Source organism: Anas acuta, chromosome 2 (assembly GCF_963932015.1).
Source record: "Anas acuta chromosome 2, bAnaAcu1.1, whole genome shotgun sequence".
Taxonomy (NCBI): Eukaryota; Metazoa; Chordata; class Aves; order Anseriformes; family Anatidae; genus Anas; species Anas acuta.
This window is the reverse complement of record NC_088980.1, coordinates 117637438-117656765: the sequence shown is the minus strand read 5'-3', so window position 1 is coordinate 117656765 and position 19328 is coordinate 117637438. Positions and strand designations below refer to the sequence as shown.

Below are 19328 nucleotides of genomic sequence, written 5' to 3'. Positions count from 1 at the left end.
TTAATTTGGCGATGGAGGCACCTGATCTGATGGGGACAAATGAGTTCCGTCTAACGATGCCCTTTGCCATATTCGTATTTTCGCTCTTTCTTGTGACCATTTTACATCGACTGCATGATGAGTATGGGGACTTCCCTTCACCCCCGAGCTCTGTACAACATCAGGAAAGCCATTTTGAGAAGAAACGAACCATAAACTGAGGGGGGCTGAGGGGGACTGAGGGGCGCTGAGGGGAGCTGAGGGGGGGCTGAGGGCGGCTGAGGGGAAGCTGAGGGGAGCTGAGAGGGAGCTGGGGGGTGGTGGGCGGCCGCCCCTTCCCCTCCGCGCCCCCACCGGCCGCGCCTCACGGCCGGCTGTGGGCGGGCCGTGCCCGCCCCGCGCCCCGCCTCGCCGCTGCTGGCCGGCGCCCCGCTGGCCGCCCGGCAGCGCCGTGCATGTGCGGCAACAACATGTCGGCGCCGCTGCCCGCCATCGTCCCGGCCGCCAGGAAGGCGACGGCCGCCGTGAGTGCGGGCGGGGGCACTGGGGCGGGTTGGGCAGGCAGGCGGCTCCTTCTCCCTCTATTTCTCCCCCTCCCTCTCCGTCTCTCCCCCCGTCCTTCGCCGCTTTGTTCCCGGCCCCGGGGAAGGTCGGCGGGGTCGGGTGGCTGGGTAGACCGTGCGGCCCTGGCCGCGGCTGTGGCGGCTCCCTCATGGCGGATGGGGCTGGGTGGGGAGGGGAAGGGGAGGGGAAGGGGAGGGGGGCGCTCGTCATTAGGGCTCTAACGCCGCTCTGTTTCTCTTCTCCAGGTGATTTTTCTTCACGGATTGGGGGATACCGGGTGCGTATGCCGGTCTGGTAGCGCGGGTAGTGATAAGGGTTTGGGTGCAACTTGAAGGGATTTAAACTTTTTTTTTTTTTTTTTTGGTGTTTTACCTGTAACTTCACGTATGCTGCAACGACGCTGGCAACCATTTGGTGTAAAGAGTCAGAAAGAACCTCAAAAGCTTCCTCTACCGCCTTTCAAACGCGTAGTTTGGTCTGAACGGGACGCTTTGGGATTCAAATTTGGTGGAAAAAGAAGCCCCGTGTGTTTCTGACGTTTCTCTTTCCGGAGAGTAGTTCCTGGTCATTCCTGTGTTTGTCTAAATTTAGAATTATTTTTTTTCCTTTTTTTTTTTTTTTCTAGACTTGTGGACTGCCGGTTTGCTAGTAGGTGCAGTTAGTTCACGGGTTCTTCAGTATGTGACACTGAAATCAAGAAAGCCTGAATTTTAACACCTCTGAGCAAACTCCTAGGCAGTCACCTCCTGCCTACAGGTTTCTCTATCTGATATATGGTCTTAACACTCTTAGAAGAAAAAAACAAAAAGCACCACCAATAAAACCCTTCACCCTGAACAACAAGCAGGCTGTGAAATAAAACACCTTGTTTCCTTTGCCCCTGGAAATTCCATGCTGGAATGGAAATAAGAAGAGCAGGGAATCCTTGGGAGGAGTCTAGCAGTGGTGTAATGTTCCTGCTTGAGGCTTGTGTGTGGCAGGATACAAGCATGCATTCATTCTTCTCTAGTGTTAAAGCCATTGAATTAACATGCTATTGAAACTTTTTGTGTTTTTCTAGAAGATTTTAAAGGAATAAGTACCTAGGAACCAGAAATAGTTACTGTGAATACTGTGTCTATTATGCTCCTTTATGGACAAAACTACATAGTATTTTTTTGAAGAACTCCATGTTTGTTACCCAGAACTTCAATGTCACCTCTAGGTTGAAACTGAGTGTTTAAATTTAAAAAATAAGCTTTTTTAAAAGAAAAAAAAAAAAAGTCCAGTCAACTGTCAGAACTGAAACTTATGTAACTTGGACACTTAGTAACTTGAAAAGAGTTAAGTCCGTGCATTTGGCAATATTTTACAAGCGGAGATGTTTGCTCTCATTTATTGTGCTGACTGGTAATTCGTCACCGGGTTTGAATTATCCCTCTTCCTCTTTGCTGGTCGGACGCAGCTGAGGCTGGAGTTACTTCCTGCATCTTGGCTCCAAATGTTCGGCAAGGGGTTGCAGAATCTTCTGGGTCTTCTGGCTTAGAGTCCTTGCGAATTGGTTTGATGATTTTGGCAAGGGGAGAAAAATCATAAAAGTTTGCCCCTTAACATAAATAGTTTTCCTCATGCAAATGTGATGTTTCTGTGTTAGTTACAAAGCTGCCACACAGCCTCCAGCTTGCAAATGCTCTAAGTGTACCAGAAGGTACTCCTGAAGTTGTAACACCTCTGTGGAAATAGGGTGACTTGCTGTGTTGTTCCTCTAGACTGCTGCAGGTTAGATTAGCTAAAGCTGCCTTGAACACGCTGCCATTTTTTCCCCAGAAAAGTCATAGGACATAAAAAATAATAATAATAATAATAATAATTGTTTGAAAAGACATATTAAAGATTTTTAAAATTCCCACAGTTTAAACTGACCTGTATTTTTTCATGTGAATTTTTAAATTGTTGAATTCAATTTTACCAACTTTATTTTTCTTGCTCTGAGATGTATGACATGTTAGAGGTTGTATTCTTTCGTTTCTACGTAAGTGGCACAAGGATTTGTACATACTCATCATAATCTGAAGAAAATGTGCAACATAGAAGATTGTTCTAAAGAGTGTAAATGTGTATACAGTGTAGTTTTTCAAATTTGTCACAATAATCTTCATACTTGGCTAAAGGAAAAAAGTTCCCAAATTCTTATCTACCTAGTTCTTCTCAGTCATATATCTCCTTTAGATTCTTATTTGGTTATTTTGTGGTTTATTGAACATACTATGCAAGTAAGATCATCGCCCACTATTTGTTACTAGTATATGTAAAAGCATTGGTAGGGAGAAGGTTGACAGGCACAGCCAGAGCTTCAAATGCCCACGCTCTCCATGTGTTTGAAACCTCGTTACCTTCATGTAGTCTACGTTGACTTCTTAGGCTGATACTAAAATTAAAAGATGATGTTATGGCTTGTCTGCTGTTGGACAGGTTAGTTCAGCTATGTCACTGATGAATTTGTTACAGATGTGTGCTGCTTAGAATCAACTTTCTGTTACCTAGTTTACTGCATGAGTTAGGAATACTATAAAATGAGAAGAATCAGGAAATAAGGAAATATGGGTACTACTAAACGTTTGGGAAAGCTGTGTGGATTCAGGTTTGGTTCCAGTGTAGTTGAAGTCTAGATGAGCCCTGGCATGAGTCTTGCTGAGCTCTTTATTTAAATTATGAGTTCCAGTTTCCTGGTTTGTAGGAAGCTTGACAGCTCATGTCCTATGCAAATCCCAGGCTCTGTGCACTCATGCAGCACATGCTAGAGATTTGAAAACCTACCTGGGATGTGGAGTGTTGTTCAGGGCTGCCTGAATCTGAGAGTGTTCCAGCTAAGCCAAAGTTAATGTGTTTGATTCCGTTAGGTGACTCCGTAAGGAGCTAGGTTACGTGTCAATCTGCTATCCTGCCACACCAAGAGATGTGATTCAGAAATGGCAAATCTGCCTGTGAAAAAAACTGCCTTAGCTCTACAGCAGCAGCACAGTGGCCTGTGGGCCAGCACTGAGTCCAGAAGCAGCACATAACCATGCTTGTATGTTTTAGTGCCAAAGTTGTTAAACCTTGCCAGGTGAGGAGCAGGCTCTGCATAGTGCCAGAGTGGCATTTCTGCAGCAGTGCCACAGCTCTGGTACTCAAATTAGATAGTGTCCCTGGTTGTATATATGCAACAAATACTCAGAGACAGAGTAAACCTTTTTAGTATTGTAAGATATCTGTAGCACACTGTACTATGTGTAATTTTTTTCTAAAAATACTGACCTAATTCAGCATATCTCGTACTTGCTCTGTGCTGTTGCAGCAACATAGAAGTAAGAGCTAAGCTAAAACATAAATGACATTTAACATGCTTTTTTTTTTGTTTTGTCATTAACAGGCATGGGTGGTCAGAAGCACTTGCAGGTATCAAAAGCCCCCATGTAAAATACATTTGCCCACATGCGTAAGTTTGTGACTTTTATTGTTTTGCCTTTTCTGTAGAGTTACATCTTAAGATGCTTGCACAGATGATGAAGTCAAATGGGATTTGTATGTCTCTACTTTTCTTTTTTAACTAATAACATTTAAAATAATTCTGATGCTGTTAATTTTAGGAACTGCCAGGTTATTTACTTCAGGACAAAATTGCATTTTTATTCATATTTTCCTTTTGTTACTAATTGAGGGTGAAAAAATAATTGGACAGTTTTATGTATAAAGTAGAATTGTTTTTGACTTTATGCTTTCACTGGATTGAGTGAAATGACCCCTCCCCCACGGTCATTTGTTAAAAGCCATTCTGAACAAGGAGTAATTTTCTATATTTTATTGACCTTTAGAAATGCTTCACATTATGCAAATGCAAATCTTAGACTCAAGTGTGTGGATAGAAGATGCAATTTGCATATGATGTACAGCACTTTTCAAAGATTAACAGGCTATTCGTATTCATATTTTCAGCAAATAATGCAGTTTGAGAAGTGAAATACTTCTGAGCAGGGTCAGGAGTCAGTAAACAAAGCATTAAGATCTATCTGTCCTCTGAATTTATTTTAACACAAAATTTACATCGTCTTCTGCTCTAACAGTCTTAGGAGATGCGGAGCAGGAGTGATAGGGAGGATAGGTAAATGATATTTCAGTGTGTATCAGTTGATTACTGGGCTGTAAATTATTTATATATTTTACTGCATGACCAGGCTTTAGTGAGCTGTTCCAAAAGGGCTCAGCAGTCTCTGCTGTTCTCTTCCCTTGCCCTTTGTCATCTTCTAGTCTTCCCCACAGAATTTACTTTCCTCCCTTTCAGTAGATTAAAAGTGCAGCCGGTATTGATCCCTGGCATGAAGTTGTCTGAGATGATGCCATGCAGCAGCACGAGGGTGGGAAGGAGCCTTGCAGCAGAGGCAGGCGTTGCTTAAGTAGCTTCTACTGTTGAGAGAAGCAAATATGGCCAGACTTGGCGTTTTGTGCTGCATTTCGCTGCTTCTGTAGGTTTGCTGCTGTGTAAGGTACCTTCATCCACTGAGAATGTCTGTGCAACTGCAAAAAATACTTAGAAATAATTAAAAGGCATATATATGTGTGGATTTTACGTGTGTATGTATACATATATAAAGGAGCCCATCAGTGTTTTGCTTCCTCTCCATTGAGGGTGATAAGTCAGCCCTGAGTAATAAATGCTTGGAGTCACTAATTTCAAGGGAGATCTATTGAAGAGATGCTACAGGGTAGCTAATGTTAATTATGGTTTAAAAGTAAGACAGAATTAGAGAGATGTAATTTAATGACGTAACTGCATTTGTATTATCAACTTCCAGTGTATACCTGATGTCACTTTTGTCTGTTCTTACTTTTAGGCCAGTTATGCCAGTTTCTTTAAACATGAACATGGCTATGCCATCGTGGTAAGTACTTGTTAAACTGCAGACAACTCTCGAGGTTTAAACTCATAGTTCTTAATTAAAAATCCTGAACAATCTAAATGTCTAGTTTTAATTCGATATAAGTATCAAATTTTTTTGGTTCAGTTCCCTTCTTTAAAAAGGCTTTCATGAGGACACTTAATTCCCTGTGTGGTAGTGGTTACTCCTCAGGACTAACTTGCATGTCTTAAGCAAACAGCCGAAAACCATTTTATTTTAGAAGTATAATCTATAGTCTGTATTGTGTGTAGTCAACGGTAGTGGAGATTTGGAATGAAAATGCTATTGCTACTTAGTGAGCAATATTTGGTGTGGCAGTAGAACATCTAGAAAATCTAGATCATCCACTCTCAATAGAAAGCGGAAAAACTTTGATAGATTTAAATAGTCTTAAACCAGTCCTTGTTTGACTTTTTTTTTTGTGTTTTTTTCTCAAATAACTTGTGTTTGGTTTTTGTATATATCTCCAATCAGTATTTTAATTTTGTACATAAAACTGTGAAGTTGTACACAGACCTGTTAAATCTGCATCAACAGAGGAGTGGCCAGCAGGTCAAGGGAGGTGATTGGAGGAAATTTGTCACTCAGAGGGTGGTAAGGCACTGTCACACATTGCCCAGAGAGGTTGTGGATGCCCCATATCTGGAAGGTGTTCAAGGCCAGGTTAGATGAGGCCCTGACCAACCTGATCTAGTGGGTGGCATCCCTGTCCATGGCAGAGGGGTTGGAGCTAGATGGTCTTTGAGGTCCCTTCCAACCCAAGCCATTTTGTGATGATTCAGTGATTCTATTAAATTGAAATGACTGCTGATATATTTGGAACAAAACCAAAATTGAGCTGCTGAACCTGCAGTAAATTACAGAAGGTAGCAAAACTCTGAACAACTTTGACTACATCTAGCATTTTATCTACATCCACAGATTGTCCATAATTTCTTGTGAACTATGGACGATTCTTAGGAAATAAGTTTGTTAGATATTTTCCAAACTAAAATGCTTTTTTCCTAATTTTTACTATTTGTGTTTTAAGGAAGTGGAATGGATGCTCTAATGAGTAATGCTCTTGTTGATGTTTTTGTAAGGTTTGATATCATTGGACTTTCTCCAGATTCACAAGAAGATGAAGCTGGGATCAAGCAGGCAGCAGAGAATGGTATGTTTAGGAACGCGCTTTAGGTCTTAAAAGTACTACTTTATATTCTGAAACTGATCATTAGTCCGAAAAAGTCTACCGATTCACAAAGTCAAAATCATTGGGGAAGGTAATATGATGTGTTGCGTTACTGCTGATTTGAGTTTAGGTAACTGCATGGTTTTTTTTAAACTTCATGAGTGAGTAGGTAGTTCATCAGTATAAACACTTCATACACTTCATATTCTTGATGATAAAATGTACGTGGGAGCTAGCGTGCTGTTTTTTTGTTATTTTTAAGAGCCTCTGGATAGCATAGCAAGTTAGAACAGTCTTCCGTGTGTGCTGATGGGTAGTTAGAAGAGGATGCTATTTCCCTAGCAGGGAAACTTGCAAGACTTCCTTGCATGTTTTCCTCTTTGGAAATTGTATAGCTGCACTGGATTTTTTTTTTATCATGTCCTAGATTTTTTGATACTTCTTACTGCAAATCAGATGAAAGTTTCCTTTCGTTAGCTTTCTGTTGTCATCAGTGAGATGCCAACTTGTAGACTGTCTTGTAGCCTCTCTTGTAGACTTCCTACGGAGTGGAATGCATTTTCACTACTGGCCTTTATTTATGTTGCAGTTAAAGCACTGATAGATCAAGAAGTAAAAAATGGGATTCCTTCTAATCGAATTATTCTGGGAGGCTTTTCTCAGGTAAGGTATGGTTGGAAAGAACTGTGTCTCTTTCTAGGGAAATAACCTAGCTATCCTAATGTGGGATATCCAAACTCAAACTAAAAAGCTGATGATAGGTGTTTCTGAAATTTTAAAGTGTCAGTTTCTCTTTGCCTGAAAAAATTAATTTGTTCATGTTAAGCAAATAATTACTGTTCACTGAAAAATGAACGTATGGGAAAAAGCTCCTAAAATGAATAGGCTATTTAAAGTCTTTTGTAGTGTTGCCTGAAAATCTCTTTTCTTGAACATCTTGGTAGTATTTTTAATTTAACTTTAATTTGGTAGGTATTTCATGGTCTTTTGACCATTGTGGTTTGTAAAATATCATAATAGGCCAATGTCCTGTAGACCAATCGGGTCTATATGCCAACTGTCTATGTGAAAGTGAATTAAAATATCAAAATAATGATGATATTGTCGTGAGTGGTAGTGCTTTTTATTCATGTCTAGCTTTGAAGTCTAAGTTTTATCTGTTAGTTCTGGTAAATTTGCCGTTTTACTTGTGAATTGATCACATGGACTTGGAAGTGGGGGGAAAATACAATAAGTGTATTGTATATCAGTATATTTGTGTATAAGAATACTTGATATTGCTCTTACTATTGGTTCTGAGGAATTGGAATGGAAAAAGTTCTTTAAAGGAGAAACTGAAGATCTTGAAAGAAACATGAAAAGGAACGTTACCTTCACCATAGTAATACTAATCTTTTTGTCTTAGGGAGGTGCTTTATCATTATACACAGCTCTTACAACACAACAAAAATTAGCAGGTGTCGTAGCCCTCAGCTGTTGGCTTCCTCTACGAACTTCCTTTGCTCAGGTATTTATGTTTCTTTCTTAAGGTGTTCTGCAGTTGTGAAATTAGTATATCTGAAGATTGTATCTTGTGCAGGAATTAGTGGCTGTCATTACTGAGTATTGCCTGCACTTAGATAGCTCCGAAGTTTGTGAAATAGGGCACTGCAGGTTTAGAGTTAGGCATTGGGAAAATGAGGAAGAACTCAGTAGCTACCTCTGCTTAAAATAACATTCGGAGGAAACGTACAGGATATGGCAAGATTTTCCTTGAAGATGAATTTTCTATTTGCCACTAGTTCCATCTGCAAGTCTTATTAAAGACTAGGTATTTTTAAAAAGTATCAGTTTGTTTTACTAGTCCAGAAATCACATTTTTTGAAGAAATTTTCTGAAATGAGTGCCAAAATCTTACTTGCAGGTGTGTTTTTCCTGTTTTTTGTTGTTGTTGTTTAAATTAATGGGTGGGTGGTCAGGCATAGAATGTATTTCATGGGGAACTTGCATGCTATTCATAATGTTCTTCCTTGAGAATTCATCTTGCTTTGTCATGCCACAGGGAGTAGTGCCCTGGGGTAATTTTATCTCAAATATGTTAGTTGTACTTCATTTACTGTCTCCTTCTTCTCTTCCCCCCTTTAAATCTCACCCCGGACAGGGCACTATCAGTGGTGTCAACAAGGAGATTCCCGTTCTTCAGTGCCATGGGGACTGTGACCCACTTGTTCCTTTAATGTTTGGTTCTCTTACTGTTGAGAAGCTAAAGAGTATGATAAATCCAGCCAATGTAACCTTCAGGACTTACTCTGGCATGATGCATAGCTCATGTATTGAGGTAATTTTCTTAAAGTACAATATTTTAGTTGTGCGTTTTATTTTTCCCTCCAAACAATTTTTTGTTTGTTTTATTTTTATTTTTATTTTTGATTAAAAGTGCATGGTGCTATTGACTTATTTTACTGAATAAGTTAATGCCTGGCTGAAAAAAAAAATCCAAGGGAAATGTTTATATGACTGTTGGGGATTTCATTGGAAGACTTCATTTTTGGGTCTAGGCTGGTTGGTCTATAAAATACTTTTTTTCCTAATTTTTATTGCTTGCTTATTAAAGTAATCACCACAATGGAATGCAGATTGAATTCTCACAGCATCAGTACAGCTTGGCATTCTGGGGAGAAGTGCATGTTCTGTGGATGGTTTTGGAGACATCAGAGGAATTTGGAGGGGGGTGTTGCAATTTTGAAAGAGGCAGCCTCAAAATCTTTGCTTATGGTTCTGGCCCAGCAAGCAGTTGAGCTGATGTAATGGCTTGCTGCTGCCAGAAAGGGGTGGGCTAGTTTCCTCTGCTCTTGACCTTGTGGCCCTCTCTTCCTGCACCAGCTCTGGAGCTGATCAGAAACTTCTTTGAACCATCTGAGTTTGCTAAAATGGTAAAAGCTGCTGGCTTAAGTTTTGCTGCCTTAGTGAGTTGAAGCATCTGAACCCGCACAATGGTAGGAGCAAAAAACAGAATAGGCAGCAACGAACAGGTCTTCCATTTTTCAGCAGCAGTAACTTTGTAAATTTGGATTGCTGCATCTCTTTGGGATATTTATGCAGTTTTATTACATTTAGACAGTAATAGCATGGGGTTGTCATGCAAATGTGTGTGTTCTTTCTTATGACAATTAGTACTTTGTGATGTGTTTTTTTCATAATTTTTTGTGGGGTCATAACTTAATGCATGTTCTAAACTTCCATAAAGTGCTACTGTCATTTACTCTCCTATTGTGTGTTCCTATGAAGAAGCTTCTCTGGTTTAGGAAAAAATAATAATAAAAATTAAATTATTTCTTATGTGGATTGGTTTCCCAGTCTGTTTCACAGTGTTGCTTTTCCTTCCTTAAGATAGGAAGTATCATGAAGGTAAAATTGTTTGGCTAGGAAGAGGTGCTGCTGGGTTTTTGCACCACTGTTAACTTGCAAAGGTTTAACGTATGCATGAACCTACTGCCTTAGCTACATTCAAATCCAGTCCATTTTCAGCCTGGTGCTGTTCACATTACTTGATGATTAATATGTAGATTGTTTGTTCAACTTCACAGAGAAAAAAGGTGACCTTTGTCCTTTTCCTTTGGCTTTAACCTCTTCCAAGCAAAGCTATATCTATTGCCTTGAAGTTACCTGCTTTGATTTGCTGTGTGCAAAGTGGTAAAAACATATCAAGTAACTAATTGAATATTCAGTGTTTCTAGCCCAGCTGCTCACAATAACTGATTTTTTGAAACCTTATTTCGTGTAGCTGAATATATATTAGTAGTGAACTTCAACTAATGCATACCTTTCTCTTTGAACAGGAGATGATGGATGTAAAACAGTTCATAGACAAACATCTACCTCCTGTAGACTGAAATGATACGTGAGAAGCCTTCTACATAAAATACACCAGCATCAACTGTGGTAGAGCGTTAATCTTTTCACATGCCTGATAGGAAGCATTACTCCTGTACCTACAGTGTTACTACTGTGTTGCAAATTTATACTTAGGACAAGGATTAAATAATACACACGTGCAAGAAATGATAATCTTTTTAGTATTGATCATCCACTGATGAAATTGTAAGAATGAGGCAGCTAGGTAACAATGATAGAATGCAAACTGAGCATACTATTTTAAGACATGCCTGACTTTTGATTGCAAAATTTTGAACCATTTGTACAAGTAATTAAAGACTAAATTTATGTGAACAACATAAATGTGACCAGTTTAGTATGTTTGAGACATGTTTGTTCTTAATACTCTTTGAAAATAAATTAAAACATTTTGTTTATGTAATGGATGCATAAAGTACACAACAAATGTTGTATAAAAGTATGTAACAGTGGGCATATGGTGGTAGAATAAATGTTACTGAGGACAAACCTTGAAATGTTAAATGTTAATTCTTACGCCAGATAGAAGGGTGGTTCTCCTAGAAAGACTTAGTCAGTAGAGGTATATCCTGTATTTGAAACACCACCATTTTTAACTGTTTTCATACAAGTATATACTGATAGTTATATCATTATGAAGGGACTCAGTACTTGTTACACCATCATTCGTTGCTGTCTTGTTGCCAGTTGTTTTAGATTACTATAAAATTATGTCAAATACTGACTTGGAACAGAATTCTGAAGAAGTGCATAAGGTTAATACGAGTTTCATTTAAAAAAATCCTGTTTTGATCTTGAACATTCATCTTATGCTTTAATCATTGTAGCTTTCATTTATGTAGAAATGTTCATGATGTATTTTACATGAGCGATTCCAGCATACAGTTTTGATTTTTCTGGCTGCCTTGGACTAACTAACTGAAAACAGTGCAGCCATGTAGTTTTTAGTTTTGTGTATTGTTGAAGTCTCATTTGTAACATAGACATTGACCAGTTTAGATTCTCTTTTGTGAAACTACCAGTGGAATTGGGATAACTTTAAATTATTGTCTAATACTTTCTTTTATTTCATTTCAAAACTTGAGATTTTTCTGGAAAAGAAAACAGAATGTTATTTTCAAATATATGATTGTATGTTTCCCTGGATCAATGTAGCCTAAGAATATGGAGACCTACTGCAGGCAAAAAACTGTTCAAGATATAGAATGTCTCTTATTTTAGAAGCATAAAATTCTAGAACACACTGGATTACAGAAATCGATGCATGCTTTTTGTAGTTAAGAGCTGTAATTCACTTTCTGGAAGTAGCTGTTCTTCTGTAGCATTTAGAGGCCATCACCACACTAGAGATTAAAAAAATATACTATGCTTTTTACTACATAATAAGCTGCTTAACAATCTTCTATACTGAAATATGTTTGCAAGCAAAGAATATTCCTGTTTTGGATGCATCTGTGTTGTCAGCATTGTGATTCATACCTGTAGATAAGGTACTTTCTACTCACCCAGCTTAATCAGGCAGTCCTCTTGCAATATTTTTGGATTTACATCACAGGAACCTGCCAGTACAAATGTATAAATCAGGAATTATGTATGTATATTCCTCTGACATAGCTGCTGCCAGAAATCTGGCTTGTTCACCTGGTCTGAGTTCTCAGTTTTCATTACTTTTCTTCATAAGTAGTGCACTTCATTTTGAGGAAGCTATTTTTCTTTTCTAATCCTGTTTCTCTGGATTATTAAATATCTCAATTGAAAAGGATTTTTTTTTTTTTCTGAACAGTATTGGGACACTTCTAGAAATTCTGTCTGCTTGGCTGAGGAGTCTATTAACTTTGAAGTTTAATTATTTTTTTTGGTCTCAGTCACTGTTCTATGTATTTGCCAATTTGTCTTTCAGTTAATTTCTTTCACTGAAGAAACCATAATATTCTTGTAGTTGTGCCAAAGTTGTGTTCAGAAAACTGTATTTCCTAGCTTGGAGTCATTCCCAAATTGCATTAGCTAATTTTGCAGTCCCGCTGAATTGCAAACTTCTTAGTCAAGCAGTATGTTATTTCCCTTAGTTTTCAGATTGATTCCTACTCCCCTGTTGTCTAAGTTACTCCCCAAATACTGTCTTGTTTCCAAACTTCTGCATAACCTTCTGATCTCTTTATTATTTTCTTGTCCTGTTTGTGAATTGATAACAATGTCCAGCTGCTGTTGTTCATCTTCTTATTTAGTCTGCACGTTTCACATTTTTTTCTTATGTTGTGATTAGTTTAAAAAGAAATATTCCTAAGATGTTAAAATGAGATTGGTCTTAGCTTTATTCTGTGTTAGCTTAACTCTTTTCTCAGTTTTATGCACAGGCTTCACAGCTCAAAGTCAGCTTCTAGCAATTCTGCATTTTAAACTTAGATCAGCTTCAGCTATTGTCTCCATGATGCTTTGAAATGTTCTTTTAGAAACGCTTTATATGATAACTTTGTTTAAATACTCAGCTAGCATAACAATGTGGTTTTTTTTTTTTTCATACTGTTTTGCTGCTTACTTTATCCACAAAGAGCTGTGTTACCAAAGTAAATGTAAGCAAATGTCGTGACTTAATTCTGAATTCCTATTCTGAGAAGAGTCCTTCCTCATGCTTTTTTTTGCAGGGCAGATGTGTATGTTGTAGATGGGGTTTTCTAAAGAGCCCAGAAACCAGAGGAAACTTCATGGATGTATTTGAAGCCTGCCCCATTTCTTCCCATAGCAGTGTGTGTATGCTGAGCTCTTGTCTTTTAACTTCCCGGCTCCTTGGAAAGCTGTGTGTAATCTCTTAGCTGAACTTAGTCACTACCTGACGTGATTTGATGCTGGGGTTGTTGCATGATGTCCTTGCTGGCATGTGTTTTTAGGCTGAATGATAGCTTGTCCCAGTGTGTTTATTTTCACAATAGTCTATTAAAATGGAGAAGTTGGGCTGTCAGTGCTCTAAATATGAAGATCCTGTTCTCGGAAACTACAACTTGAAAATCTCCAAGAATTAATTTTATTTTTGCATTGCTAAACTTCATTGAAATGGGATGATGCCTTAAAAATACCTGTTTAAGCATTGATGTGAAAATGTCCTGCTTGCAGATCAGTTTATTTCAGTGGGTATTGAGCTCCCCAATACATTTTAATTTCACATTCAAAATTAAGTTTGACTGCAGTTTCGTGACATCAGAATTCTGACTTCTTGTTAGAAGATGTTCCCCATTTTTAACTAAATACATGGAATCATGTATTGTGAGCCAAATCTTCCAGCCATTCCTGAAGTAAATGTACTGTGGTGAGGGCTGTATGATTTGGTCTCTTCCTATTGTGTACAATTACAACACAGTAGATTGGTAAAAAGTACTGTACACTGTCACCGGTATTAGAATTGTTAATTAAAACATATTCTCTCTAATGGGGTATACTGAACTTCATTAAAATTATTAGGATGAATCCTTGAAGTAGGGGCACTGTTTCTGTTAATGGATATGACTAATAACAAACTGTATATGTTAATGAAGCCATATGTACAAGGCCTGCATATCTTAAATTTTATAAAGAAATACTGAACACTTGCTCTTTGTGTTATGAGGTATAAGCCATTTATATTTAATATAAACATTTAACATGTAATTTAGTTTATGATAAGGACACAACTTTGAAAATTACTTCTGTAGTAGGGAAGATGTAAAATCTTTCAGTTTTTATCATTGTGAAATAAATATCAACCAGTGTTTGGGAAAGTACTAACGAGTTTTTCCGTACATACCTGAAAGAAGTCGAGCTTTCGTATGCTGTGAAACAGGCACTTGGAGACCTCTTGCAAATGTATTGCAGAGTAATGGATGCATGATTCTGTAATACAAAAGGATGATTCATAGTTACTGAAAACAAACAAACAAACAAAACACGTTATGATTTGCTTTTGAGAAGAATGCTAAGCATGAATTATTTTTTTTTTCATATTCTAGGTTATTGATTTTATTTCAGCTTGCTTCCTTGGAATCTGCAGTAATTTTGAAAGGTAGAGGAAATTAAAATATTTTCCAGTGCCCTTATTGTAGGACACTGAGGAGCCAAAGTCTTCTCTCTGTGTGCTGTTAAACCATTCCCTGGGGCTTCTGCAGTGTCAGGGAACCCTTCAAAGTTATGTTAGGTTTAGCCTACGTACCACTCTATATATTTGTTAAAGAATCAGTTTTCTGGTCAGGGGTTACATGCTCCTTAGGCTGACTGTGAAATCTGAGGCAGAACAGCGGTATATGCAGTGTGAGGCACTCCCACGAGAAAACATGGAGGTTATCTGGGAAGAAATACTGTGAAGTGTTTAGCTGAAGAAACATGAGAAGGAATGGGGTCTTCATGTGGTAAAAGTAGACCTCCCTCAAGCAGCTTAAAGAAATGAAACGTCTGCTTGTCTGTGTATGTGGTGGTTTTCATCTCCCTTGTCCTTAGGAGGAGCTTCCCTTACTAAACAAGCTTACTTCGTTTCCCTTGTTTTTGTCTTGACTGTAGGGGTGACTGATACCATAGCTGGTTGGTCCTTTGGGGTGGTCATAGTGTGTGTTATCTCGTCATCGAATTCAGGAACTTCCCTGTCCCCTTGAGGGTGCTGGGCAGTGTTAATTGACATTTGAGAGGTATAAGCCAGACCCCAGTGGAGTGCAGCAAGCTGGTGGAGTTCTCTGGTATTGCCAGGGTCAGGGCATACGTCTTTCAAATCCTCTACCACTTTTCTTGGATTTTGTACTTGTTCCGGGGTGAAGTTAATAACCATCAGAGGAGAACACTGTGACAGGTACCTGCCCAAATCCCCCCACACACCTTGCCACCCACAACTACTTTGTCTCGGGGCAGATCCTTGGATGATAATAAATTGTTTGACCTCAGGGAGGAAGACGAACACTAGAACTAGAAATAGGATAACATCTGACCAAGGGTAGCCAAAATACTCAAAGGCTGCTGCAATTAGCCCCCAAGGAGAAAAGAAGTCACCACCCCTGATATTATTCATGGATTGACTGCTGGGGAGAAAAAAAGAAGGCAGTGTAATTCTTAATATTTCCAAAAAGATAATCTCCAGGAGCCTAGAATGATAACAATGCAAGGCCTGAGTACCAGATGAAACTGAAGGCTGATACAGTACAGCATGATAAAGAAACCAAACACAGATTTCAACATGTTCTCCAATCAGATGTAGAGGAAAAAAGAGAACAGAGAACGGACTACATACAGCATAGTCACACAAAAATATTAACAGAAAACCCAATATTGTGACTGGCATTATATTAGTTGTAGATACTTTAATCAATTCGTCGCTTAGTGTGACATCAGGTGTTATGGAATATCCCTTTGGTTGGTTTAGGGCAGCTCCCCTCCCCATCACTTGCCCACCCCCAGCCTGCTGGCTCTTGGGGGCTTGGAAGGAGTCCTGGTGCTGTGCCAGCACTACGCAGCAATAGACACAACACTGGAGTGATATCAGTGCTGTTCCAGCTACGAGTGCAGAGCACAGCGCTGTGTGGGCTGCTGCAGGGAAAGGTGACTCCAGCTCAGACAGACCCAACACAGCATGGAGTGATGCCAACACATTCACATGGGGTACATTGAAGTTAATGTATGGAAATGTGTATTAGATGCAGATATGTGAATAGTCAGTGGCAACTTATGGATATAAATACAGCTGATAACAATAAAAATGCAATAATACACAGTCATTTGTCAGTTTGTGAAAAATTTTGACTAGTTTTCAGTGCCCATTTGCTTTCAGCCGTGGCATACTTTTCAGTAGCGATACAGTTGTGAGGAGAAAAGTTGCCTAGAATTAGCATAGTAAAAAATTACAGTGTAGTATTGAATTAAACTTTATCCAATACGGTATGAGGCCATTGGTGTGGTAAATGAAGAAAGTGACAAAATTCTCAGCGTGACAACTCTTTAACCTGTAAATGGGATTTTCTGAAGACTAATTTTTTTTTTTTTTTGCTTGCCACTCTCATGTTACCACCAGTTGCCTTTAGGGTAGCAAGTTTTATTAATTCTCCTTGAGTGAAACATGCAATATGATATAACTTATTAAAGCTGATTTAAACGAAGTACTTGCATAATTTAATTGGCATCCACAAAGTAAATCAGTAGATAACAGTAGATAACGATTTTCTCTTAGTTCCATTTCTTGGAAAAGAGCAACCTCCTTTTTAATCTGCAAAACTTGTAAAACTTAAAACTCCTAGCCAGTTTGCAGAGGTGTAGTCAGCTTTACCTCAGGCATCAACGTGAGAGGTTTAGTTTCTCTGTGTAGGCAAGGTGGTTTTCCCTTGGGGACACATCAGAGTTTTTAAAAGGAATGTGGTATTGAGATTGTGAACCTGGATTACCCACTCAGTGGGGAAACAGGGGAGAGTTCTGTCATCAAAAAGTATATAAACCATGTTTTGGAACTAGTAGGGGCGCTTGGTCTAACTTCAGGTCACACCATTATAACCTTTGGCTAGTCCAAGGAATTAAAAAGGCCTATTTGTTGAAGAACAATAGAAATAACTACTCAAGATGCACATTACTGTTTCTGAAAGTTTGGAGGAAAATCTCACAGATAAGAGAAATCACAACTCCCACTTGCTACAGCTCCTGTTACGAATTGAATCTTGTACTAATCTTTTTTTTTTTTCCTCTGTGAAGAACAGGGTCAGTTGGCTGATGCAGACCGATTGCAGTTCTGTTTTGATAGACTGAAATCACTGTTTATGAAGCGTTCAAATAAAGAGGAGGGGCATAGTGAGTATGTTTTGTGGTTACATAAAACTTTTTGGAATGCTGTGAATTTTACATTTTCTGTAGATGTGCTAACAAAAATTAGAGGAGCTTTTCTCATATGAAATACTAGTCCTGAAAATGGAAGGCTTTAAAGTGCATCAGTAGGAATTTAGAGATCCTTAGCTACAAATTTTTTGTTGCTACTGTTGTGATCCTCCCCCTTAATTTCTGGCTATGTTGTATCATAGCAAAAGAGACTAGTTAGCAAAAGTCTGCAACATTTCACAGGTGCACCCTGTCTTTGGAGAACCATTTCTGTCTCTTAAATCTTCACATTGTGGAAGGTCCTGCAGTCCAGCAAATGAGAACCTCTACTGAATTAGGGACTGGCTCTTTGCAGCAGCATACATACAGTACTTTTTAGAGAATGTCACAAAAGAACTGTGAAAACATGCAGTTAAAATGCATTTACAGGTAAATGCATTGCAACAAGTGGTATGCTATTTCTTCTTTCCAATGTGTTATTTAGGAGAAAGAAGCTCTGAATGGAAAGGTTACATAGTTTTAACTTTTGATCTTTTTTTTTTTTTTTTCTTTTCCCTCTCCTATTCTTTGGAGTTAAAATGTTACATTATAGAAGAAATTGATGCTGTACAAAGCTTCTTGTTAAAGGGTCATCTAAAAGAACAACCATGGAGAGTGCCATGTTTTTCTTCTCAATAAAGAATCACTGTCAGTAAGGCTGACAGAGCAGCTAATATACAGAATCTTGTTAGCAGTGGTTCAGTTTATTTGTACTATGTGCTACAGAATCAGAATGATAATCAATTATATGAGCTGCATTTTTTTTTTTTTTAATGCAGATGCTTGCAGAAAAGGATATCCATTACCATCTGGTTAGTCTTTGATTTCCCTACTAAAATATTTCTCTGATGTTCCTTTCATTACTTTAGATGTTAAATGTATGATTTGCTTTCTCCTTACAGTCCTGCTGCAGCCCCTTGTAAGTGCTACATCACATTTGATTTACATTTATGATTTCCTTACCTGATACATTTTGAATGTTAATAGGGTTTAATCTGCATTTTAGAACTTTCCTTGCATTTCCAAAGAATAAGGTTTTGAAAGTTTTTGTTTGTTTGTTTTTAGATAGACTAATATGGGAAGACTTCATTTCAGAACTTAAATACATTTGAACTAAGCATACTGACAGATTTGAGATCTTTGGTTTTCTGATAGTGTTGTCTCTGACCTATTTTGCACGTACTATAGAACACATACAAGCTTGTTTACCATACAGCGTAGTGACAGCTCTCAGCTGCTAACACGCCATGTACTGTTTTTATCCTTGATACGGTAGTGAGAAAAACAGTAACACCTTTCATTTGAAGTTAGCATCTAATTTAACCTGAGTTAGTTATTACTTGTACTAGGCTAGTGCATCTAGACAAAATGAACTACACCTGAACTGTCACAAACCCTTAAATGTTGAGAGCATTGCTACATTTTTTTTTTCTTCTCCAAAATCTGTCCATGAAAGGAAAGGTAATCTTCTAAAGGATTATTGGTTACTTTGTTTTTTCCCTTGAGCATATAATAAAGGAAAAAGCTACAAGGTTTCTGTATGTTTGTCCAATTCACACCCTTGATCTACCAGCTGGGAAGATCCTGTCTAGCTCCCAAATTATTTTTATTGCTTCAAATGTCTGTGTATGTCTAGACCCTTCAACTGGCAGATGCTGCAACCACTGTGCATTCAGCATCATGCAGAAGTGCTTTAAAACCTCCTGTCTTTATGTGGCTTCAGAATTTAAGTCAGTCTTGCTGCAAAGTACATGACGTGTAATTGCAGTGTCAGTAGTCTTTGCTCTAACTGCTTTCCTGAGTGGCAGCTCAAGGAAAATGCCTATCTTACCTCTTCTCCAAAATGCTGGTGTTTTCCAGCCCTCACCCACAAATGCACCCACAGCATTTGACGGTTTACTAACAATAGTTTCCAGAAGCACACATAAGCACACTCCTGAATCTTAGTAGGGGATAATCTG

At 38.6% G+C, this 19328-nt stretch overlaps 1 protein-coding gene across 1 annotated transcript; it reads left to right on the top strand.

Annotated features, from left to right (window-relative positions):
• The first annotated feature begins 362 nt into the window (after positions 1 to 362).
• LYPLA1 (lysophospholipase 1) lies at positions 363 to 14276 on the top strand. The gene is made up of 9 exons (XM_068671864.1): positions 363 to 503; positions 789 to 820; positions 3935 to 4000; positions 5394 to 5441; positions 6542 to 6612; positions 7220 to 7293; positions 8036 to 8137; positions 8771 to 8947; positions 10449 to 14276. The coding sequence occupies exons 1-9, from the start codon at positions 435 to 437 to the stop codon at positions 10500 to 10502; spliced, it is 693 nt and encodes a 230-aa protein (XP_068527965.1). The 5' UTR covers positions 363 to 434; the 3' UTR covers positions 10503 to 14276.
• Positions 14277 to 19328: the final 5052 nt, after the last annotated feature.